The sequence below is a fragment of the Anabrus simplex genome, chromosome 2 (assembly GCF_040414725.1).
Source record: "Anabrus simplex isolate iqAnaSimp1 chromosome 2, ASM4041472v1, whole genome shotgun sequence".
Classification (NCBI taxonomy): domain Eukaryota; kingdom Metazoa; phylum Arthropoda; class Insecta; order Orthoptera; family Tettigoniidae; genus Anabrus; species Anabrus simplex.
In genome coordinates this window covers 775,780,794-775,807,878 of record NC_090266.1, presented here as the reverse complement: position 1 = coordinate 775,807,878, position 27,085 = coordinate 775,780,794, and the positions used below count along the sequence as shown (strand labels likewise).

The 27,085-nt window shown below is 38.4% G+C and overlaps 1 protein-coding gene across 1 annotated transcript in view; it reads left to right on the top strand.

The window, feature by feature from the left end:
• Nucleotides 1-27,085, top strand: part of LOC136863684 (roundabout homolog 2-like) — a 231,455-nt gene that overhangs the window by 42,648 nt on the left and 161,722 nt on the right. Inside the window, exons 4-5 of the mRNA XM_068226035.1 lie at nt 16,479-16,751; nt 22,749-22,954. Coding sequence (XP_068082136.1) covers nt 16,479-16,751; nt 22,749-22,954 — 479 coding nt within the window. The remainder of the gene's footprint in view (nt 1-16,478; nt 16,752-22,748; nt 22,955-27,085) is intronic.

The following is a 27,085-nucleotide window of genomic DNA, read 5'->3' as shown; positions in this document are numbered from 1 at the left end:
GTTGTTCACCAATTAATAACCTTGGAATAATGTTCAAGCATAAATTACACATTGGTACATCGTTGCAGAGAATAGCATGCACAGAATCATGAGACATGCACAAAACGTTTGCCAGGACATTTATCATCTGTGTAGAGTTTTATTAAATTTCTGCAGCAACTCTGTCAATCGTGTTTTCATGTCGGAATGATCGGTCTGTCGGAATTTGGATCATCATCCACTGATGATTAAATAACTTTTGCCACTCATAACAGGAATATCAACTACATTCACTCTCTACAGTAATTCTAATGTTCCTCTACTGCATGCAATTTATTTCTGTAGACCCTATACTTTTTAGGGCTTCCCACATATTAATATTGTAGGCCTATATGATATAGTTGGGTAAAGGTGTGGGCAACAACCCTGTACTAATGATCCTGTCCTAAAAACTCTCTTCTTGAGTCCAAAGAATCCTGTGCAATCTCCGCTGTTGTATAATCTTGTTGAAAATATATGTAACATCTTCCATTTTCAGATGACCGGTCAAGAAACAGAGCAAGTATTTGTATGAGACACCTGTCTGAATATTCAGTAACTTAGTAACTTCAAAGAAATGTAGGCTCTTAGGCTATTATTCTTCCTGCAGGTACAGCTTCAGTTCAGTAAGTAAACTCCTGATGTGTCAGCAACCTCTGCCTTATCTGTACAGCAGGATGATCTACTTTAAAGGAAAATAATCTTGAGTAACTGAAAAAACAAAAACCTAACTATATACTGCAATTTTTTAGTGTAGAGTACCATTTTATTTACAAAATATGTTGAAAATACCCACTCTCTTGTTCTGCACAAAGCACTATGCACCTCATAATGCTTTCCTGCATCCCCTATAGCATGTGTGTGACACTTTCACTTGCAGGCCCAATACTTCCTGAAAGGTTATCCCTGTTATCAGGTAATGTTGCATAATTTCATGCATGTAGTACCAAAAAATGAAATCAATTTCTTTGATTTCCCCCATATACTAACAGCATATTCACCAATTTCTCATTAAATAATGCTCCTACTCCATTCAATAACAAACAACATGCAACCGGTACATCTACTAATATTCTACTGAGGAAATCATAACGTCAACAAATATCCCTCATGCATATCTAGTGAGTCGTAGAAAGACTTATTTGCTGCTAATGTGAATATGCAGCATTCACCTTCAGTAAGAGTAAATTGTCTTGTAGTACAGTTACAGTAAAGCAGAAATGTTGCTGACACATTGGGAGGTTTAACTGAAAATCTAGTTCCTCTGGAGCACCTGTGTTATTAGGCCACCCATCTTACTGAGCTGTGTGCATCTGAAGGATGTGGTACAGTGTGTATTGAAATATTTTAATGCTCCAGTGCCTGTTATTGTGTGAATTAACATCATAATTTGTCTGAAAAAAGTATATATTGGAAATCGACAATACCATTAGTGATTACCTTGTCATACAGTTATAGTTTATGGATCATGGAACTCTCTGAGGTTCTAGTTTCAAGAGTTTATTTGTTTTATTGGCAGAGAATTTTCACGCACCTGTTTCCAGTTCGAGACAACACAGAAGTTTCTTTGGAGAATATTCTAATATTCTTAGTCGATTGAGTTTCCCTTCCGTTAGAGTACGATGCTTGAGAGCTTCGCTGCTATCGAAGTCAGTCGGAACCCTTGACAATGCCGAACGCAGTCTTCGGGGAAACGTCGGGACCATCACATGCTCCTGGGTTACGGCTTACAAGCCCGGAAAACACTGATATGATTTGTAGCGCCAGCCGTGAAAGCCTCAATTGCTACACGATGCTATTGCTTAGAAATTCACTTTAAATTTCTCATTTGCTATTCCTAGTGTATTCCTGTATGGAAGTGGCTCATCAGAGAATTCATTAAAAGCTCCCATAGGCCCTTATGCATAAGGTTATACGTAAGATTTTTGTCGTGTGTCATACATAAAAATTACCTCATCTACAGTTAACTTTCTGATACACTGCAGTAAAATTATCTTCAGTAATTAATTAATAATTCCGGCAGAACAATAGAATTCAATAATCTATATTCAGTGTGATTCAGCAGCCCCTTCCAATATCGTTTGCTGCAGTCCAACTAACGTGCCCTTGGTTATAGGGGTGCTATTTCCCTGCAGGCGTACTGTATGGTACTAATGTTCAGTGAGCACATTTTGCACACGATTCTGAACCCTAGCGAAACGTTATATCATCCATTCGCGAAACATGACGCCTTGAAATCATGTAGCAGCGTCCTTTTACCATGTAACTATGTTAACGTGTCGTGCCTCGTGACCGGGTATAACGAAGAGGGGAATCAATGCCTAACACATGGTAAAAGTGCAGTGATTAATGTTTTAAACAGCGAACCGGATGGCGCATGTACTCTGCTTTCGTCGTACTACCAACATGTTTCCAGCAGTGTAGCGTAGCGTATGTGGTTAGGCGTTCGACTAACAATCGACCGAATGTGCCATCGGCGGTTCGAATCCTGTATCGTTCAAATATTTTTGCATCGGTGTGATGTTTGAATACGTAAACACAGGCGTACGTTTGCCACATTCAAACAGTACAATGACGGTGTTATTCATCTTGTGCCTTACGCGTACTCTGCTGGTTAGGGCCTGAATGTACTGTAATCTCTGCTGTCATTCGGCATGTTTTCCACAGAGGAATACGTTGACATGCTCTTCATTCATGGGCAACCAAGATGAAACGCGTGAGAGGCACTACGTCTGTACCAGCAACGGTATCCCGACAGGCGACACCCGGCTACTACGACATTCCGTTGTGTTCAAAGACGCCTAACGACAACAGTCGTGATTTCCAACCAGCCACCAATCCGCGATAGGCCCGTTACATCGGGTGAAATAGAAGATGCCATTCTGGAGTCAGCTCGTAATAATCCACACATCAATACATAAATAAATGCAGATCAGTATTGATTGATTGATTTGAAAAAGGGCGATTGCAGGACAGGTGAACACCAGCTAGCCGTCCGTCTGGCGAATACTGCATGAACATAAATTTCATTCATACCATCTTGAGCTACACCAAGAGCCCCATGGGCGGGATTTCGAAGCTCGATGGAGTTCTGTCGGTGGCTATTAGGCAGGCTGGATAATGATGCAGCATTCGTATCGCATATCTTATTCGCGGACGAATCGCGCTTCCACAATAATGGGAACATCAATCACCACAACATGCACCATTGAAGCCCGCACAATCCTCACTGGGTGCGACAGGCGGACCATCAAGTACCATGGGGAGTGAATGCTTGGTGTGGAATCTTGGGTGATCGCATGTTTGGACGTTATTTCTTTGAGGGCCATTGGGCGGGCCCACACCACCTGCACTTTCTGCGTCAGGAACTCCCACTGCTGCTGGAGGATGTGCCCTTGCACGATTGTTTGACGATGTGGTTGTAACAGGATGGAGCTCCACCACATTCGACTTTGCCCGTTCGTTATCATCTGAACGAGGAACTGCCAGGGAAATGGGTAGGACAAGGAGGCTCTGTTTCTTGGCCCGCCAGATCACCGGATTTAACGCCGTTAGACTTCTTCTTGTGGGGGCATTTGAAGAACGTCGTTTACACTCAAGCGCCGGAAAACCCCGATCAGCTCCGGCAACTCATCACGGACGCCTGCCGAGCAATTACACCTGGAATGCTTCAGCGCGCAAGACGATCTATTGGTCACCGGGCCCGAATGTGCATAAATCAAAACGGTCATTACATCGAGCATTTGCTGCGATAAAACATTTGCCAGGGCAGTTGTATTCCTATTATAGCTGCCTCTGTGGATCAGCAGTAGAGTGTCGGCCTCCGGATCCCAAGATAGCGGGTTCAAACCCGGCAGAGGTAGTCGGATTTTTGAAGGGCGGAAAAAAGTCCATTCGACACTCCATGTCGTACGATGTCGGCATGTAAAAGATCTCTGGTGACACATTTGGTGTTTAAGCGACAAAATTAATTCAATCTCAGCCATAGACGCCCAAGAGAGTTTCGGTTTACTCGGCATGCCATCTAGTGGGGGCCTAGAGTAAAACGGAACGTCGAAATTGACGAGCAGACAGCCAGATGGCGTCAAATTGAAATGTCTGCACACGGTAGCTGAGGCCATACGATTATTATTATTATTATTATTATTATTATTATTATTATTATTCCTATTATTTCCGGTCTGTGTGTGTCCGGCCTGCTAACTAATCGGCCCTTCTTAGGGCCACAAACACATTCATTCGCACACAGTTTGGATGAAAATGAAATGGCTTTTAGTACCGGGAGATACCAGGAGGGGCTCGGCTCGCCAGGTGCAGGTCTTTTGATTAGACACCCGTAGGCGACCTGCGCGTCGTGATGAGGATGAAATGATGATGAAGACAACACATACACCCGGCCCCCCTGACAGGAAAATTAACCTATGATGTTTAAAATTCCTGACCCTGCCGGGAATCGAACCCGCGACCCCTGTGACCAAAGGCCAGCACACTAACCATTTAGCCATGGAGCCGGACACAATTTGGATGAAAGCAGGTATTGAACTGACATTGCGTGCGGTACGTATTTAAAAAAATCTTTCAAAAATTTGTAATCTTCGCCCCGAACTCGAATCTCCCACCTGACATGCAAGCCCGCTTCGCCACGCCTTTACCAACCACACTACGGTTCCGTACGGCACACTGGGCAGCTTAAAGCAAGTATTAGGTTTACTGCGGTCACAATATCAATTTTTTTTGCTAGAGGCTTTACGTCGCACCGACACAGATAGGTCTTATGGCGACGATGGGATAGGAAAGACCTAGGAGTTGGAAGGAAGCGGCCGTGGCCTTAATTAAGGTACAGCCCCAGCATTTGCCTGGTGTGAAAATGGGAAACCACGGAAAACCATCTTCAGGGCTGCCGATAGTGGGATTCGAACCTACTATCTCCCGGATGCAAGCTCAATATCAATTTAGTGTTTCGCCGGCGTGTCAGGTTCATATGATCTAGAAGGCACACACATGTCTTCCAATGCTTAATAGGAGTATAACATTACGGCGTCATATCATGGTGAGGCGGTAAATACCAAGATATCCGGTTGTGTTGTCTGAGCATACCGTCAGGGTAGATGTTTTGAGGATGGAATTAATATTTTGGGTTGCATAAAACTACATTGCAAGGGGCGGATGATTCGCGCTGTATATAATACAAAGATATGAGTTATACTGTTACCTTCACAATACTGTGAACCAAGTTAAAATAACACGAATATAGAAATAAAAGTTTTATCCTTTTATTATAGCAAACTACAACTGATTGCTCATTGTCCAGAAGTGTTCGTTATTATGGCAGGCTTTGCCCCATCACGGGCTACACTCTGCTATGGACAAAAACCTTAAAAAAAACTCTATATCTGCTTAATGTATTAGTTGAAACAAGAGATCAGACAGAACACTGCTTTCTACCTTTTCATTTTGTTGAATTATGACTTTATTACTTTACTTCTCCTTTTAATGAATTAACCATGAGGCATATTCTCCATTTTTTACTTCTTACTAAGTAAATTAAAAAGTGCAGACACAGCCATAATTCACATGGCTTAGTTTTACTGTACTATAACACTAAATGACAAGCAGTTAAATTAAATAAAATAAAATTATACTACTGTTCACTAAAAACAGAACCTTAATGAAATTGCACTATAACATTTATTTTCACAGGTTGTATACGTTCAGTCATTCTGACAAAACAGTTGGCTTTACGGTGTGGTTTGTCCATGTATAACAAGTCCAGGCCGAGCAGAGAGCACAGCATCACAGACCAGTCGCAACTCATCAATTGGTGAGAAGGGCCTCATGGTTCAGTTGTTAGGCCACTTGGTAATCAACAAAAGCATAATAATGCCACAATATTGTCTTTTCGGGACAAATTTAATTTCTGTTTAGGCAAAACTGATAACAGGATCTGTGTCTGGAGATGATAGGGGAACAGACATTTGTGGAGCGTATTCACATCAAGCATACTATACCAACAAACGCCATTGTTTTGTGGGGTGCCATCGGGTACAGCAGTAGATTGACTCTTTCACGTGATACTGCCATCATAACAAGCACCACTTACGTTAACATCATTCTGGGTCTGGTATATCATCGATACATCCCAGGACTAATATTCTAACTCTGCAGTGCTGGATTGCATACTGTAGCATCAAAACACAACAATGGACCACTATTGCCCTTGTCTGCAAGATTACCTGATTAGTCAGCCATAAAAAATATCCAAGACTTGCTGAAATAATGGCTGCTGCAGTACAATGGCCCCGCAGCATATCTTAATGAAATTTGGATGTAGATGAATAGAGGCTGGTTGGCTCCACCTGAGGATTATTTGACTCAATGCTTGAATGATTTCAGCAGGTGATAGATGACAACAATGGCCACACCTCTTACAAAACTATCTTGAAGAACTAGGAATATGGAGCACTGAATTTATTCAGTATTGCCTAATATACGCAACCTATGAATATAAACCTCATAGCACAACTTCTTTTAGCCATTTGTGATTTCAGTAGTGTACTAACATATTATTTCAAGTCTTTCACATATCTAACGTTATTTCTCGGGTAAATACTTCTAAGTGAATTTTTAACTAGTCTAAGTACTGTTGCATGCTGCTAATACGTTTGTAGCCCTATTCTTAACTTTGAAATGAATGACAGAAGGTATGCATGCAGTATATCTCTCTCTCTCTCTCTCTCTCTCTCACACACTCTCTCTCTCTCTCTCTCTCTCTCTCTCTCTCTCTCTCTCTCTCTCTGCCTGCAAGATTCCTTTCCTTCCCTTCCCTTTTTAACAAGGCTACAGTGGCCAAGTTTGCAACATGCTCATTCGAAGATTTGAAACTAAAACCAATATCTCATAAATAATGCATTGTATTAAAACAAAACATGGTATGCTATGAGACTTCACTTCAAGTACAATGTAAAAATTTTAGCATAAATAGGTACCAATATAACACAAGCCTTTCAGGAGCTAGTGTCAGGCATGCCCCGCCGAGAGGCCAGACAATGCCAGGCTGTACAGCGCAAATGTTCACGTTTATTTTGAGGTGATTGCTCTATTGTGTTGCTTGACAATGCATGTTGTCATGTCGCAAAACGATGCAGATAATTGCAACATTGGCATTGAGAGGTCTTGGAGCCCACTCCATACTCAACAGACATGAGACCTTGTGACTTCGACATGTTTGCAAAGTTGAAGGAACCCCTCTGAGGCCACAAATTACCTGATGTAGCATCTCTACACCACGCAGTAAGGTGCTCCGTCGCTGTCTTCAACAGAGAACGCCTTGCCATCAGTCCGCCGTGGCTTCCTGACATTTGGTAAAATGTAGTAGACTTTGCGGGTGACTACGTTGAAGGAATGTAATGCAGTTGTAGTTTAGTTGTTAGTCTATTAAATATTGTGTTCTATCAATATTGCCACTACCTACTTCATTTACATCCGTCGTACATTATATAGACCTGCACTTTTTTCCATTGGTATCATCATAGCCTCCCTAATGTTTTAAAGCAGTAGTCCATGTGTGAAATACTTAACAAAATGAGTAGCTACGTAAGATCTATTGTGCTATGATGTAAAGCTATGAGGTACTAAAACTTGATCAGTTGTTATATATATATACCTTTACGAACATATGAAACAGGATATTAATAACGCCGTGGACTGTGAGGTGAAACACGACACCCGTTAATCTAAAGTGCAGGTTTTTTGACCACACACGGAGAACAAGGTTAAAGCAAGGAATACATCACAACAGGTCAAGTGACCAGCTTGAACTGAACTGTACAAATATGGCTGAACATAGTCAAGGACAAAACAACAAATAACACCAGATGGCAGCAAAATTTGAATCATACATAACACCCCCTCTCAAAGTGATGATCATCTGAATAGTTCACTTATTGAGACCGAGGATGTTCAAACACTTCCAATGCTTGACACTGGGTAGTCCTTTTGTGAGCACATTCGCTGGCATCTCTCCCATCGCAAGGTACTACAAGTTGATTTTCTCTGCAGACAGAGTTTCCCTCAAAAAATGATGATGCATATAAATATGTTTTGTGCGTGATTGGAACACAGGGTTCTCAGCCAATTTCTGTGCCCCTTAACTGTCAGAGTGCAGATCGACAGCTGGCAGTGGACTCCCGCTAATCTCCTCGGACAGCCATCGCAGGGGTATTGCCTCTTTGGAGGCATCACTGAGAGCCACGTACTCAGACTCTGCAGATGAAAGCGCAAAAGTGCGCTGTTTCCTTAACTCCCAAGGAACTGGACCTCCACTCATTGTGAAGGCGTATCCAGTGTAGGATCTCCCGTCATCAATGCAGGCAGCCCAGTCAGCGTCAACATAACCAGCTAGACTGCCCCCTCTTACTGTGAAGGTGATGCTTAAGTCTAATGTCCCCATGAGGTAACGTAGCACATGTTTCTCAGCCTGCCAATGACTGGCAGCAAACCAGTCAATGAATTAACTTAGAATACTGGTTGCATGAGATGTGTCGGGACACATCCCAACAGACAGGTACATGAGTGCACCAAGGAGCGCAGGTATGGCAGTTCCTCTTCGTCCTTGATGGTCCAAGTGTCCGTTTTTCATAGCTTCGTCCCTGGATCAAGTTGTGTGGAGAGTGGGCGACGTAATAATATTCCGAAGCCATCGAGTATTTCCAAGATGTACCCTGGTTGACTCTCGTGATTTCCGAATCACTGTGAGTGAATTCGATTCCCAAACAGTATGACATGCCATCCAAATCATTAATCTCGAGAAACATCTTCAGGAATCCATAGAGATAATTGTTCTTCTGGGATTCCGAAATAGAACAACAGTATCGTCGACATAGATGATAACTATCAGCAGATCATCCCCGTAGTTGTTACGTAGACACTCGCGTCCCCGAAAGTTGGCTTTGCTCCGAACGTCTGCAGCTCTTGATCCAAAAGCTAGCAGCCACAGCGTCCAGCCTGTTTCAACCCGTATAGCACTTTCTTCAAGGGGCATAATCTGTTTCCTTTCTGTAGCTCGAATAACATCTTCTTCGCCTTGTCGATTACGTCTTCGGTGCTGTACTTCCTTTTAACGTACTCCGGAACTTCCATCCAAATCTGTTCGCCAACAATGCCAGCATCGAAGTGCCCCACATACATCCCACACTGTACTGCGTGAGCTATACCTAGGTGAATAGAACGGAGTCATGCCACGGGAGCATAGGTCTTGTCGTAATCCATCCCAGGACGTTGAGAAAATTCCCTCGCGAGAACCCTATTCTTCCGTTCAGTTATAGGGCCATCAGTGCCATATTTGTTTCCAAACACTATCTGACTCCCGACAGTTGAACAATTCTTCGGATGCTCACCAAAATCCCAGGCATCATTCTTCAGTATTGAGGAAAACTCATGGGCCATCGACTGCATTCACTTTTCTTCATCTGGACCAGAGATAGCAGAACTAATGGGAACTTCTGTTAGGCATGCGACATCTAGATATTCTCCGAATTCCTCTTCAGTAAACTTGTGCTTCCTTGGTCTGCCTGATCTTCCTGTGAGAACCTTCTTAGGCCTACCTGGCCTGCGCTTCGCCTCGACGTTGTAACTTAAACTGGAAGTGGATCCACATCGAAACCCAAGAAGTCTGGTTCATTTTCTGAATCTGTCAAGTTCGGTTGTATATCACCTTGCTGAACTTGAAGGTTGATCGTGTCATCCCTGCTCAACACAATGCCAAATGTTTCTACTGTCGACACATGTTCTTCTGCTTTCTCGTCAACAGTCTCGATGATATCTGTCATCTGTTCTGGGTGGAAATCTTCATAACAACGACCAACCACATTTGGAAGTTATTTCAGGAACTGGACGTCACTTGAAACCTCCACTCGATTTTCCTCAGGGATTTATATTCTGAAGGCCTTGGAATCCACAGCAAAGCCGAGGAACATGGCCTTTCGCACACGTGGATCAACCTTGCCTGCGCTCCTGGTTTTATTTAAACAGAAGGCCAACGAACTAAATTCCTGAAAGTTCCCCACATCTGCTTTTTCTCCCATCCATGCTTCTAAGGGCGTATTTCCATCCAATGTGGATGTTGGGCAGCAATTCCTGATGCAATTCACAGTTAACTGCTTCTGCCCAGAATGAAGGTGGGAGGCCAGACTGGATCAGTAGGCACTGAGCCATTTCAACTACGGAGAGGTTTATCCGCTCTTCTCAGGGTTGTTGGGGACCGTCAGTCGACGTTGTGTCAGGCTGTATTTGTCATTTTGAAAGACAATTGTCTTGGAAGATAGTAGACATATTCTCATATTCATTTTCAAAATACTCAAATAAAGTTTATGCAGCTTTTAAGAAAACATCCTTGTATGTACTCTCCATCTTCTTTTCATTTTACTCTAACCTGTGGTATTTTATAAGAAGCATGAATGGAAGATTTATTTGAGTTGATGATTTTTATAAAAGTTATTTTTAGACAGTCAGTTGAGTTTTAAGCTCCTTTCTGATGTTGATGTTTGGAGGAAATTCAATATCTACGTTTGTATAAATTATGTTAAAATGCTTTTCTGCATTGCCTTTCTTTCTAATAGCAATTACAAAATAAACACACATACTTGCAAATTATTTCAGCAAAAAAATTAATCACATTCCCACTCTGTTTTTTAGCAAGAGCTGTTTTCCTTCTAACAGGTTTTTGAAGTAAATTAGACACATATAGTCCTGCCTGTAAACTGGGGACACTTTGACCACTTTAGAACTTCATTGTAACTTGCAAATCAGGCTTTTGACAGAAACATGCAGTTTTTAATTATTTTATGGGGTGCATGAACATGTAAATGGAATTGAGTTGCAAGTGCTCACCAATATTGCAAAATCTGGTGGCTATTTGCAGAAAACTGAGTGGTCAAAGTTATCCAATGTTTGGGGATACTTTGACCAGAGTAGTAAAAGTTACTTAAATACATCCTTTGTTCAATATTAAGCTTTAGTAAGCAAACTTTGACCACTACATATTTAAAAAGTTAAGCTTAGAAAGAGAAAGTTAGGTATTAATTTTACTTTGAGCATGATAACCTTCATTTATAACAACTGACAACAGAATGGGTAAGTAAAATTCTCCAAAATTCCTAAATTGTATACAAACGGAAATACCTATTTAAAATGTACCGAGTTCAAGGTGAGACAAGTACTGTAATTTCAGTGGCTTTCTCAGCATCTAGTAGGGAATTGCTATCTTCATTACGTTCAATCCCAGCATCATCAGAAATGTCTGTATAAAAAACCTGAAGACTGCTTCACTCCTTTCATTGGTGGATGTAGAAAGATTCCCCCTTTTCCATTTCCTAGGTGATTTTTTGGCATTTCTGCCAATTCATTCAATCGCTGAGGCTCATAATACTCAACAGTAATGCCTATTCCAGCTTGGCCAATGACCTAGATGTTAGGCCCCTTTAAACAAAAAGCATACCTATTCCAGCACGAACATTGACCTCCTACTTCTGAACTTTGAACTGCCTTTTCTTCCATGCCTCATTTCCATAAGCATTTCTTTGACACATTCTGACAGTACAGCCTCCATTCCATGTGCTATAGAATCTGGCAGTCTACCAACAGTCTATAAAAGAAAAATTATTACTTTTTATATGTGACTGAGTTACTTTAACCATGCTGGGTAACTTTGACTGCCTGGTCAAAGTAACATCAATTTATTAGGTTATGGAGACTGTATAAATAATTTATCTGGATTGGACATAATCCATTACTAAGTCCTAAGTTTAAAAATATATTTTGAAAGATAAACCACATATGTACATAACTATTGGTGAAAAATTGCAAAATATTTCTCCGAGATGGGCTAGAATTGACAATTTTCCCACTTACACGTTTTAAGCAGGAAACTGACATGAATACTCGAAAAACAGTCAGGCTAACCAAAACCACAACAAATAAAAGACTGAGTTACCAGAGCCATCTGGAGGGATCAATGAAACTGTCTGCAACCTGGATTGTCAATAGAACCAAGTGAGTTCAGATAGAGTTAACACAGAATATTTTTCAGTGTTTCTGGTCAAAGTAACCCTGGGAGGTCAAAGTATCCCCAGTTTATAAATGATGACATTAACAAAGTCACACAAAAAAAGCCACAAAACACAGTAATAATCAGAATAACACACCTATGTGCACTAGTTCAGTGTAAACTTGCTACTTCTGGCTTCCCAGTTTACAATGTGCACAAGGATGGACTCAGGCACTTACAAGGGGAGGGAGCAGTCAACACTCATCTGTCCATCATGAGCAGCCTTCCTTCGGTGATAATCTCGACTCAACGGTTATTGCTTGGATCACCCAGAGGTCCGGTTACTAAACCTTCCCCATGAGCTCCATGAAAATTGATGTTGTGCCAACCACTGTTTTAAAGGATCAAAAATCTTCTTTGTCCTTTTGATAATCTTTTAATTACTACACATGTACCAGTATATTTGCTACTACATGTGTCATATGCCTAAGAATGTACTGGTACATTTCAGAAATTTTTACCTCAGTTAGTATCCACATACAGGTCTGATATCTTCTGTAGTATGACATCTGGTGACATCTCTCTTTCTGCTTTTGAATTGTACCCTGAATTGATGTTGTCAGTACAAACTGAAAAATATTTTGTATCTCAATTGCTGTGTCTGTGACAAACCTCAAGTATGATGTTTTGTTAACAATAATGATGGGGGGGTCAAGTCATTCACGTAATGAAGAAGAAATATTAGGAGTTATTATTAGTGCTAAGTCAAATATTGATGAATATGACAACAGTAGCCTATATTAGAGAATGCCTTTCTGTCACCAAACTGTAGTAAAATTCTGGAGAGTGAAATTGATCTAATTCTTTTTTTTAGCAGAATACAGATATTTTAACCAAATATATTGCAAGATATTTAGGTACATAGAAATGAGTTTCATAAAATATGAAAAATATCTTATGAGAGAGGACCAGTTCTGGATGTTCGAAAACCAGTCCTTAAAGGGTTAAGGGAGTGATTGTCCTCGGGCTCACTACATGCAAGATTTGTTTGGTGACTATTAGGCATAGCTGTGCTTGTGTGACAGAGTTCTCACATTCTCTTTCCTGGCCAGATTCTCATAATCAACTTTTCTGCTTTTCTTCTGTCTATTGTGTTAGTATTCATGCACCAAGGAAGTGGGATTTTTTCTGTCTTTCCATCCTTATTTGATATTCTCATTCTTCACTTCCTTCTTCAGTTATGGAGTCAATAATCTGGTTGTTAATGCTCCTTGAACTGATTTTCTTATCATTTAGCTGGTACAATATTATAATGTTAATTTCTAAAATGTGATTAATGTATCTGTAGCTCTCCCATCACTTTTAAATGTACCTTGAGGCCGTTGATCATTAGTTGATTCTTAAAATACTCCAATATAAACACAATGCTTGATCCTTCTGGAGTAAATAAAATATTTATTGATGACTCAACACTCTGTACATTATTGCAGAGCATAAGCAAATTGTTTATATTGACAACACTTTTTCATCACATCTAATATTATAAGCATTTTGTAATAAACTTAATCTGGGTTTCTTGGTTGTTCAGGGAAGTAATTTCTTATTCAGAGTGGCTTTCAGGTTGCTAGACCTCCTCAAATTTTTAATGTTGATTGGTCAGTGGTGCTTCTTGCCCTATTCTAGAGGATGCTTAGTTTGCCATGAATGCCTACAACAGTACAAATCTATTTTCTTTTTTTGTTATGAGTACCTCACTTTCCACTTGTATTTATATCCTCTAACATCAGTAATTTCTTCATAATGGAAAGATGTTAGGAAACACAAGGTTGGATCAAGAAGTTTCAGGATTAGCTCTGTAGTGCACCTTGATGATAAGGTAGTGTGCCGGGAGACATCACGGTGTTACCAACAGGAGTTGTTAGATTGATGTTAATGTGCGCGTCCATGCACCTGTGTGTGTGTGTGTGTGTGTGTGTGTCATGGACAGAAAAACGTGGAACAATAAGCAGACATGAAATTTTGTGCTAAACTGGGCAAATTGGCCAGACACATTGAATATGCTTCGGTAAGCACATGGTGAAGAAGTAATATTTTGAGTTGCACAGGCGCATCACAGGTGGAAGAACATTTCTTGAAAACGGGGACCAATCTGAAGACCTTTCACAAATATTAGTTCTAAAAATGTGGGTTGAATTTGGGAACTTATGCGTTAGGATCATCAGAGGACAATCCACAAAATTGCAGACCTTGGTATACGAGTATTGTAATGGTCAGTGCAGACAAGCCTAATGTTGGACTTGAACATGCAGTAGTGACAATTAGGGGGAGTGAGGGGGGGTAAGTAAATTTTTGTTCCAATTTAGCTGCCTAAAACTAGGAATTATAGGAACTATTAAAAAATTAATTTGCACAAGCCCTGTTGTCATATCAGCTATGTAATTCTTTCCTTTATTTTCCTTAATTATTAACAATATCTTTAGTGGAAATACGGACAAAATATCATTCGGCGTGGCTAACCGATTTGATAAAGTTGGAATTCAAGAGGACAAATTGGGGCAAATATTCATTTATAGGATGCAGAGTTAGGGATTGGAATAACTTACCAAGGGAGATGTTCAATAAATTTCCAATCACATTGAAATTATTTAAGTTAAGGCTAGGAAAACAGATAGGGAATCTGCCACTTGGGTGACTGCCCTAAATGCAGATCAGGATTGATTGATTGATTGATTGATTGATTGATTGATTGATTGATTGATTGATTGATTGATTGATTGATTGATTGATTGATTGATTGATTGATTGATTGATTGATTGATTGATTGATTGATTGATTGATTGATTGATTGATTGATTGATTGATTGATTGATTGATTGATTGATTGATTGATTGATTGATTGATTGATTGATTGATTGATTGATTGATTGATTGATTGATTGATTGATTGATTGATTGATTGATTGATTGATTGATTGATTGATTGATTGATTGATTGATTGATTGATTGATTGATTGATTGATTGATTGATTGATTGATTGATTGATTGATTGATTGATTGATTGATTGATTGATTGATTGATTGATTGATTGATTGATTGATTGATTGATTGATTGATTGATTGATTGATTGATTGATTGATTGATTGATTGATTGATTGATTGATTGATTGATTGATTGATTGATTGATTGATTGATTGATTGATTGATTGATTGATTGATTGATTGATTGATTGATTGATTGATTGATTGATTGATTGATTGATTGATTGATTGATTGATTGATTGATTGATTGATTGATTGATTGATTGATTGATTGATTGATTGATTGATTGATTGATTGATTGATTGATTGATTGATTGATTGATTGATTGATTGATTGATTGATTGATTGATTGATTGATTGATTGATTGATTGATTGATTGATTGATTGATTGATTGATTGATTGATTGATTTTCAGAATATTTGTGCTCCCCCCACCACCACTGCCACTTCTAATTCCCAATCGTAACTACTATGAACATATGGTATGTCAGTTCCAAGACTGTCCCCTGATTGCTGAGCTCAGAACAGAAGGAACACCTTGTCGCTGTTTCCCAAGATTTTGGTTAGCATGCCACAGATGATCCAACCTTCTAGTCCAGTTTCATCAGTGGTGAAAAGTCTTGGGTCTACATTTACAACCCTGAGACAAAGCAGCAGTCACTGCAATGGAATATTTAACTCATGCTGGCTTCTTCCCTTTCCTGAAAATGAAGCCAGAAGATTGCAGAGTTTCAATGTGGATTGTAATAGAATCTGAGTCAAAATGATATCTAGGCTGCACTGCAGCAGTAGCAGAAATGTTGGGATCAGTGCATTGTTGCACAAGGTGACTGTCTTGTAAGAGAAGATGTCCAAAGCTAGATAAGTAATGTACTCTTTTGTCAGTGGAGATAGTTCTGGAATTTTTTGATCTGACCTTGTAGACTAATATATAAGAAACTCTAATCTATTTTTTAAAAAGCTGTATTGTTCTTTTCATTGCTATATTGTATCTGAATTGCCTTTTGAATTCAGTATTCCTAACTCCTTCAACTTATTCCAGATGGGATTATAATGGCTGGGCAACAATTTTCTTTGTAGATTCAAGAGATCCTGTTTGAGTTATATGAATCATAGTATTTCTTTTTATTTTCTTTAGTCTGTTTTGAGACTGGGAAGTAGGCTCCTCTTTCTGTTGTTGAAGTAAGAATTTCCTTCTTGATATCAGCATTCTAAAAAATGGTGGTGGTCTTTTGCCAAAGCAATTAGATTCAATTGATACTAGTGATGTGATAGGACACAGATCTCCACAAAGATTGAGATTTATTGATTTCAAATCAATTTATATAAAATAAATCAAAACTGTATAATGTCTTACTGTGTTGCAGTAAAGCCTTACTTGATTCGAGGCCCACAGGATGCAGTAACTCTTGCTGGAGGTAGTGTGGAGTTTCAATGCCGAGTTGGAGGCGATCCATTGCCAGATGTTCTCTGGAGACGAACTGCTGGTGGTGGAAATATGCCTCTTGGTCGAGTACATATACTGGAGGATCGAAGTCTGAGAGTTGAGTCTGTGGTACCTGAAGATGAAGGAGAATATAGCTGTGAAGCAGATAATGATGTGGGGACTGTAACAGCTTCAGCTACTCTTACTGTGCACTGTAAGTAAGAATTTATTCAGTTAGTTTGTTTGTAGATCAAAGGTCATGATGGATTAGTAGATTTAGTAAAATCAGGACTTTTCAGACTGCCTATGTACTAAATCTAATCTTAACACAAATATTTATACAAAATGTTCTTTCATAAAATTCAAAAATTTGTTACATGAATTCTTAATCATTTTGTCATCCCCCCCACATTTGTCCTACTATTCCTGTTATAATTGCTTTTCCCCTCCATTGTTCTTAATCTTCTGCCATATTCTTTGTACTGTAGAAACTTGAGTTATGCTTCTTTCTGTTGAAATGAATACTTTGCTGGATCCTGTGTACTTCCTCATAATGTTTCCTTCAAAGTCTCATTTTTTAGGTGAATTATATTGACAAACTTCATATTCACTTAGTGATGGAGACTAATTTCACTGAGATACATATTTGATTATATTACATTGAAAATTCTATTTTTAAATGTATAAAGATTCCATAACAATGGAAACTGGCACAATGTGCATATGCAGGGTATTGATAATCTCTATTCGATAAGACAAGCAATGTTAAAAATATACAGTATGTTGCTAAGAAATAAAAATACAATCAGAAATCTTTGGTGGTTACTTAATTACAGGACTGTTGACCATGCAATAGTGTGCAAATTAATCTGAACAAGATACAGAAAGTGTTCTCATGATAATAACTACTGAAAATCAGTTCTGCAATTACTTACAGAAAATCATACCTTAATGATTGACGTGACCTCCTTTGGTTTTCAAAACAGCAGTGACATATTTTGGCATGGATTCCACCAATTTAACACAAATAGTTTTTATCTCTTTATCGTGAAACCACACCTTGAAAAGCCAAAATAATCTACTTGGTTTCACTGAACTATCGAGTTTTGCCATTCTTTCCTTAAAAATGGCCATAAATATTCCATGGGGTTGATACTGGGTGAGTTGCCCGGCCAAGGGAGGACTTGAATGTATTTTCTTCAAATCATTTGTTCACCTTTTGTATGTGTGTGTCACGGTGCAAGATCTTGTTGAAAAACTCTGTTGCCATCTATGGAGAATTATGTAACTCTGCCACTATCCTCCTTCAAAGGATTTTTACGTACCGGTAACTCTATACCATAGTCTTGATGATGATGGTGATGACGCTTGTTGTTTAAAGGGACCTAACATTTAGGTCATTGGCCCCACACCATATTCTTAACAGGGTCTGAAGATCCTGGCCCCTTGTAGAAAAAACATCCCCAGAATACAACTTTTGGAGCATGTTTAAGTGTTTGCTGAATGTGGGCCAGTGATGTTTCCTTGGATGATTCTTTATGTACAGTACATAGGAAGGCATTGACCACAAACTTCGAAATGGCTTTCATTTAAAAATACAACTTTCTTCCAGTCTTCCACAATCCAGGCTGTATCAAGTTAATCCCATATCAATTGCTTTTTGCACATTTCTTCTGTCAGAAGCTACTTCTTTGCTGGTCTGCGTGTTCTTCTTCCTACCTCAAATAGTGTGTGGCAAAATGTTGTAACATGAACATTTCACCCACTCTGATATCTAAGTTTAGGTTAGCAGCTAAGAGCCTGGGGTTTATTTTACTCTTCCTAATGAGTAAATGGCTCTCGTTTGGTGTAGTCTTGCAAGTCCAACCACAGTTTCTTTCCATCAGCAATATATAAGACCCAGTTTCCCAATATTGCTCTGTAGTTACACCACATTAAGAGGCAATTAGTCTTTGTCTTAAAGGTACGGTTAACTAATGTCATAATCTTCAAAACTTCTATTGGGTGGTCATTTTATAGTGCAATAACATGACACAGTACTGAAAACATATATAACCTTACTTATAGACATTCAAATAATAACTGTATTAATAAGAACATTCAATAATGTTAACAATGGATCCATACAACCACAATGTAATTTGCTTGAAAGCGAGAACAGTATTTAGTGGGAATGAACAATTCTTCCAATGTTAATTGACCGCATTCAGATTAATTCGTATGCTACTGTAATATCTAAAGCCCCTTCCATGAAGCAAGAACAGTGATTACCTACTTGGACTCTACTTCTTTTGAAGCCTCCTGTCAGATATATGGCATTTTAATTTTCCTCCATAACAAACTCTCATGGGTGTAAGGAAATTTAACAGTAGATTAATGGTTAATAATTTGGTTCCATTCAAATGAACCTATACTCTGGAGTTTGTTGGTAGTCCAGAATCATTTACATGATATATTCCCGTTAAATGTTAGGAAATAGAAAAGTGATATCAGATCACCTGTTCATACACCATTGCTTCTGCTTTTACTTACATCATACCACAGCTCCAGAACAACCCTTAAAAGAGGGCCAACACAGAAAATGGGCATACATACTGCGACCATAGCATGGTGAAAATGGGGGTCAAAATGGGACAAATATTGTTACACTAATAGTAATTATGCGCAAACAATATCAATCATACGACGGCATCCAAGCAAACATGGTTATCTTCACAATAAATATGTACCGGTACGGTACATCTTAAATAGAATCGGATCTGAATTATTGTCAAAGTAGTATGTCATCAAATAACTCTAATTATGCATATAGGGTTGGCACATAACCATGTAAATATCATATCATAACTCCGGCGAAACATAAGACTCAGATCTCATAAGGGTAGGTTCTCACGGCAGATAATCATCACTAAAATCAGAATAATACCTGAGACAGACAGGCACCTCGTGCAATGGTAGTAATTTAATATAAATTAAGGGATATGAAAGGAATCTATATCTACAAACGAAAAGATTAAATGTGGGATGGCTGGTATATTTACATTCTTTTGCATTGTTGTGGAGGCGCAACATTACATTGTTGATGAGAAAAAGTTGACGATAATTGTGGTATTGATCTTTAACAATGGGTACTTTAAATAATGATAAAAATATGTTCAGTTTACAAATAATTATCCTAGCAGTTAGTCCATGTGAAGAATTTAAATAAATCTTTACATTACATTAAATCAATGAATTATATTAATATTCAAAATGAATACTTGAAAAACTTATAAGAAATAACTTGAAGTGCCATTTGAAAATCATGGCTTAAATGTACAGTAGCCTATATATCAAGATATACGACTTGAAACATAAATATATGGGTTGTATGATTTGGTGAATTACCAGTATCGTTTCCTTCGCCCACGGTTCTAAAGAAAAATCCTCACGTCAATGTCAGTACTCGCCTCCAGGTTGCTTTCAATTAAAACAAATATAAATTAATACTACGTCAATGGCAGCAACATCCAGATATTCATTAAATATGAAAGAGATTTTCCCTTTACCAAATCGCGTAATTCAATGTAAATGTAGATATCATGAAATTAAAAGGATTCATTTTGAAGATATGAGACGCGAATATGACATCATCTCAAAGTAATAAAGAATTAAACACTAACATGCGAATAGAAATAACAATAACGTGGCATTGGCTTATTCCTAGAATTGATCAAATGCATTCCCAAAGTACACTTCTGTTGCATAGCCACACTGGATCGATGATTCTGGATCACTCCATCACGAATAGCTGTAATAAACCATAATGCACATGCACAATACTACAATGATGATGCTGGTCAGAGGATCGGGTCAGGTTCCCGTAGAATGTACCTAGAAGAAATAACGAGAGCAGAACTTGACATATGGCTTCTAATACCTGTTTTGATTCATATAGAAGATCGCTATATTCCGTCGCATTCGTATTTATTCATTGCTGTTAACGACCTACTCAGTTTTATATGCGAAGGTTCTATATGCAACAAAATTCTCTCTATGTCAATAAATACGTAGACTCATAGGCTAATAAACACGTAGGTTCACAATAACACGTAGCTAACACTGTCTTCGAACCTCCTGTAATAAATTACCGTACTATTCTACCATAATTCTGCTGCACTGCTCTGAAATACAATTACTGCTCTACACAGCAATACAGGTGTAAAATCAAGTAATTCTACAATGATTAACTATCATCTCTAAGATCCTAATTAGTCTGACCAATGTAACATCATTGAAATTAGTACATATTAGCGAATGATTTACAGAAATTCAATACTATGAATTGAGGTACAAATAAAATATTAAAATCTTGGGTGTCTTTAGGTTATTGAATGAAGATTTACATCCCTGAATACTTTGATTTCACTCGATGACACGATATCAATTTCATATTTCTAATTAATATTCTACATATTCTACTCATTTTACACACACACACACACACACACACACACACACACACACACACACACACACACACACACACATATATATATATATATTCAACACCTGAAAAAGAATATACTTATTAGTAAATAATGAAGCAATAATGAAGCAGTGATGTGAACAGGCCACCACCAGGGTCTGGTGATGTGTTATAATCCATCCTGGGCATTCTCGTTACGCCTTACATGTCTACTCCATCTTGATGTTACATTCACAAATTAAGAATACTTTCGCGTTCATCGCGCACTGAAAAATAATATCACACATTGTTATAAAAGCTAAGTACATAAAAGTTAGGAATTAGTTAATATAAAACACAGGCGGCCGAGAAATTGTTTCGAATACAATATTCAAATAATCACAGTTAATAATTCTTTCTTTAATGTTAGAATTCTGGTAATCCGACCGTACGACATTTGGCGACCCGTTCTGTCGTATACACGGCGTCGATATGCGTATAGAACACGGCAGTTATGAATGCAAGTATATCAATGCTCGGCGTTCCCATGCAGTCTCAATCACATCCAAAGAAAGAGTGAGTAGTGGCAACAATTGGCAATATAATCTTGCCGCGTTCGTACAACTCCAGTCATGTCATACCTTGAATTCTGAGTTTCCATAATCATTTTCTTAACTATCCATGTGGTAATATTTTGATAAATTATGATGTGAATTATGAGGTGTTATTCCATCTTCACCAATTCTATTATCAATTATTTCATGTTAATAAAATTGTCATATTGACATGTTGCCATTACGTCGCATTCAAAGAATATTATTGCTATAAATTATGTTCTCCATGAATCAAAGATCGTTTATTCCAAATCCATATGAGGAAAATGTCACAATACAGCGTGGTCAATAAACATCGTGAACCGGGTATTCTGTATGAGCATTAGAGGGTTGATCATGCTGATGAACAATCTGAAAAAAATTTATATGATATATCAAGCCATTGTCATTTCATGAGCTGCTGAAGTTAGCTAATCAGTTTGGCATGAGAGCACTAATCAAAGAAAAAACTTTGCCAAGAGAGGATTTGAACTCAGACCTCCAAGCTGACAGGTGCATGCCATAGCCAGTATGCTACGATGAATCTGGCTCAAAACTACAGTGTGTTTAAATTTGATGCCAATTCCTTGGCATGGCTCTCAGGCCAGTCTCAAGCCACGTGCAACACTGTCTCACAAAACCCATTTGAATTCGCCGCAAACCGAGGAAATTTCTTTTCTTCAAATTATTCATCAGTATGACCCACACTATAATGCTCATATACCCAATTCACGTTGTTTCCAACGACCCCGTATTAGGTAAATGTTGAAAACAATGAACAAGTTATCAAGAAAATAAAAATTAAAGTAGACTACTTCTGCCATCTTATCCCATAGAACGTCGTCTATTCTTCAAGGATTCAGGACCTAAAGTAAGCATTAAGAAATAATTATCATTTTCAAAAGGATTGTCGAAAATTGTTGTATTTGCACCTAAATCAGTCTCAGTCTTAAACTTCATCTTTGATTTATCAAGTGAGCTTCATTCTTATCTAATTAAGTACCATACCTAAGCCTGTTTTCACAATATACAATTACGCTATCAAAGCAGTTTTTTTCATTTCAATACAAAACATCATCATTGATTCTTTAAGTTGTCTTCTAGTTTGCATTTTTATTTCCTTGAAACATTGTCTTACAATAGATAAAGATGACAACAAAAATATTTTCAGCTCCACCATCTCTCACTGTCCGGCCTAATGATCAAACAGTGGAGCTGCATAGAGATGCTATGTTTGAATGTGGCATGGCAGGAAATCCTCGACCATCTGTGTTCTGGTTGGTGGAGGGAAACAGATCTCTCCTTTTTCCTGGAGCAAGAAGTGAAAGGATCATCTCTTCAACAACACCTGAAGGAAGAATCATACTGACAGTTCAGGTCAGTACCAGAAGTCTGTAACTTGTTATACGCTCACTCTCCTTGTTACCTTATTTCACTAATTTATGCCTCAGAGAATAACCACCGAGCTCGATAGCTGCAGTCGCTTAATTGCGGCCAGTGTCCAGTATTAGGGAGATAGTAGGTTCGAACCCCACTATCGGCAGCCCTGAAGATTGTTTTCCGTGGTTTCCCATTTTCACACCAGGCAAATGTTGGGGCTGTACCTTAATTAAAGCCACGGCCGATTCCTTCCCACTCCTAGCCATTTCCTGTCCCATCATCGCCATAAGACCCATCTGAGTCGGTGCGACGTAAAGCAACTAGCAAAAAAAAAAAAAAAAAAAAAAAAGAAAGAAAGAATAACCATGATTAAAGAAGGTACCTTAAATTAACATTGTTTCATCTTCTGTATTACATGCTTTTATTCATGTTGGTTTATATTTTTATTTTATGTTTTCTAGTAGTTTAACATCACACTAACACATTGAAGGTGTTCAGTGATGCATGGATGGGAAACAGCTAGGAAGGGGAAGGTACGGTAGCAGCTGTGGCCTTAAGTAAGGTACAGCCCCAGCATTTGCCTGGTGTGAAAATAAGAAACCTAGAAAAATCATCTTCAGGGCTGCTGATGGTGTGATTCATACCCACCATACCCCTAATGCAAGCTCACAGCTACATGCCCCAAAGTGAATGGTCAATTTGATGGGTTTATTCATGTTTGCTTATTTGTTTCTTTATTTTATGATCGACGGGGATTTGGTGAAACACATCCACATTAAATGTAAAGAATTCTATGCATGGCAAAAAAAAAAAAAATAGAAACAAAAATATTATAAATATTATAACTTCTAAGAATAAGAAGTAATCAATCAATACTGATCTGCATTTAGGGCAGTCGCCCAGGTGGCAGATTCTCTATCTGTTGTTTTCCTAGCCATTTCTTAAATGATTTCAAAGAAATTGAAATTTATTGAACATCTCTCTTCGTAAGTTATTCCAATCCCTAACTCCCCTTCCTATAAATGAAAATTTGCCCCAGTTTGCCCTCTTGAATTCCAAATCTATCTTCATATTGTGATCTTTCCTACTCTTAAAAACGCCACTCAAATTTGTTCCTCTACTAATGTCATTCCACGCCATCTCTCCACTGACAGTTTGGAACATACCACTTATAATTTATATTGGTATTATAAATTTACTAGTTCGGAACAAATATTTCAAATTTCCTTTGGGAATAGGCATCTGTATCAAGATACCACTTAGTCGAGCAGCTCGTCTTCTTTCTCCCAATTCTTCCCAGCCCAAACTTTGCAACATTTATGTAACACTATTCTTTTGTTGGAAATCACCCAGAACAAATCAAGTTGCTTTTCTTTGCATTTTTTCCAGTTCTTCAATCAAGTAATCCTGGTGAGCGTCTCATACACTGGAACCATACTTTAGTTGGGGTCCTACCAGAGACTTATATGCCCTCACCTTTACATCCTTACCACAACCCCTAAACACCCTCATAACCATGTGCAGAGATCTGTACCCTTTATTTACAATCTCATTTATGTGATTACCCCAATGAAGATCTTTTCCTATATCAACACCTAGATACTTACAATGATCCCCAAAAGGAACTTCCACACCATCAATGCAGTAATTAAAACTGAGAAGGCTTTTCCTATTTGTGAAACTCACAACCTGACTTTTAACCCCGTTTATCATGATACCATTGCCCACCATCCATCTCACAACACAATTCTATGAGTTGTAACTTATTTATTACTCTGTACAGAATAACATCATCTGCAAACAGCCTTATCTCTGATTCCACTTCTTTACACATATCATTGATATATATATATATATAAGGAAACATAAAGGTCCAATAATACTGCCTTGAGGAATTCCCCTCTTAATTACTACAGGGTCAGATAAAGCTTGCTACTCTAATTATCTGAATTCTATTTTCTAGAAATATAGCCACCCATTCAGTCACTCTTTTTTCTAGTCCAATAGCACTCATTTTTCCCAGTAGTCTTCCACGATCTACCCTATCAAATGCCTTAGATAGGTCAATTGCGATACATTCCATTTGACCTCCTGAATCCAAGATATCTGCCATATCTTGCCGGAATCCTACAAGTTGAGCTTCCGTGGAATAACCTTTCCTAAAACTGAATTGCCTTCTATCGAACCAGTTATTAATTTTGCGAACATGTCTAGTATAATCAGAAATAATGCTTTCCCAAAGCTTACATTCAATGCATGTCAAACTGACTGGCCTGTAATTTTCTGCTTTATGTCTATCAATCTTTCCTTTATACACAGGGGCTACTATAGCAACTTTCCATTCATTTGGTATAGCTCCTTCAACCAAACAATAATCAAATAAGTACTTTAGATATGGTACTATATCCCAACCCATTGCCTTTAGTATATCCCCAGAAATCTTATCAATTCAAGCCACTATTCGAGTTTTTAATTTTGTATCTTATTGTAACTATCATTGTTATCATATGTATATTTTAATACTTCTTTAGCATTAGTCTCCTCCTCTATCTGGACATTATCGTGGTATCCAACAATCTTTACATACTGCTAACTAAATATTTCTGCCTTTTGAAGATCCTCACAAACACACTCACCTTGTTCATTAATGATTCCTGGAATGTCCTTCTTGGAACCTGTTTCTGCTTTAAACTACCTATACATACCCTTCCATTTTTCACTAAAATTTGTGTGACTGCTAATTATGCTTGCCATCATGTTATCCTTAGCTGCCTTCTTTGCTAGATTCAATTTCCTAGTAAATTCCTTCAATTTCTCCTTACTTCCACAGCCATTTCTAACTCTATTTCTTTCCGATCTGCACCTCCTTCTTAGTCTCTTTTATTTCTCTATTATAATAAGGTGGGTCTTTACCATTCCTTACCAACTTTAAAGGAACAAACCTGTTTTCACATTCCTCAACAGTTGCTTTAAACCCATCTCAGAGTCTGTTTACATTTTTATTTACAGTTTTCCACCAATTACAGTTACTTTTTAAAATCTGCCTCATGCCTGCTTTATCAGCCATATGGTACTGCCTAATAGCCCTACTTTTAAGACTTTCCTTTCTATCACATTTATTTTTAACTACAACAAAACAGCTTCATGATCACTAATACCATCTATTACTTTGGTTTCTCTATAGAGCTCATCTGATTGTACCAGCACCAGATCCAGAATATTCTTCCCTCTAGTTGGTTCCATCACTTTCTGACTCGGTTGTCCTTCCCATATTAGCTTATTTGCCATTTGTTTGTCATGCTTCCTGTAATTTTCATTTCCTTCCCAATTGACATCTGGTAAATTCAGATCTCCTGCTACAATCACATTCCTTTCCTTGTCATTTCCACATAGCTGATTATCTTATCAAATAATTCTGAATCCATGTCAGCACTACCCTTTCCCGGTCTGTACGCTCCAAAGATATCAAGTTGCCTATTATCTTTAGAAATGAGCCTTACACCCAGAATTTCGTGTTTGTCATCTTTAACTTTCTCGTAGGTTACAAATTCTTCTTCCGTGAGAAAATTTCTGCATCCATTATATCATTTCGTAGCCATGATTCAACTCCTATTACAATATCTGTTGAGTATATATCTATTAAATTATTTAATTCTATGCCTTTCTTTATAATACTTCTACAGGTCAACACTAACATTTTTATGTCACCCCTACTTGACTTCCAGACTTCTGTACCCTCATCATCGCTCCCTAGACCACCTATTTTCCCAGAAAGTACCTCCCTATTACCCTTCCAAACAAATTTGCTATCTTATACGTACCTCTGCAGTTTAAGTGAAGGCCATCTGAGCGCAGATCCCTATCTCCTACCCACCCATTAGGATCTAGAAATATCACTCCTAGTTTCCCACATACCCACTCCACAGTCCCATTTAAATCCCCAATCACCCTCCAGTCAGTATCCCTCCTACACAGTATTCCACTGATAACAATCTCCGGGTGAAAAATATCTAATTCCCTGCATGGGAACTTAGAATTTCCCATCCTTAAACTTCCCTGTGCTGCATTTACCAGATCCTACACATCTCCAACTATGTTGGTACTTATACCAGCTTGCCTTACGTTGTT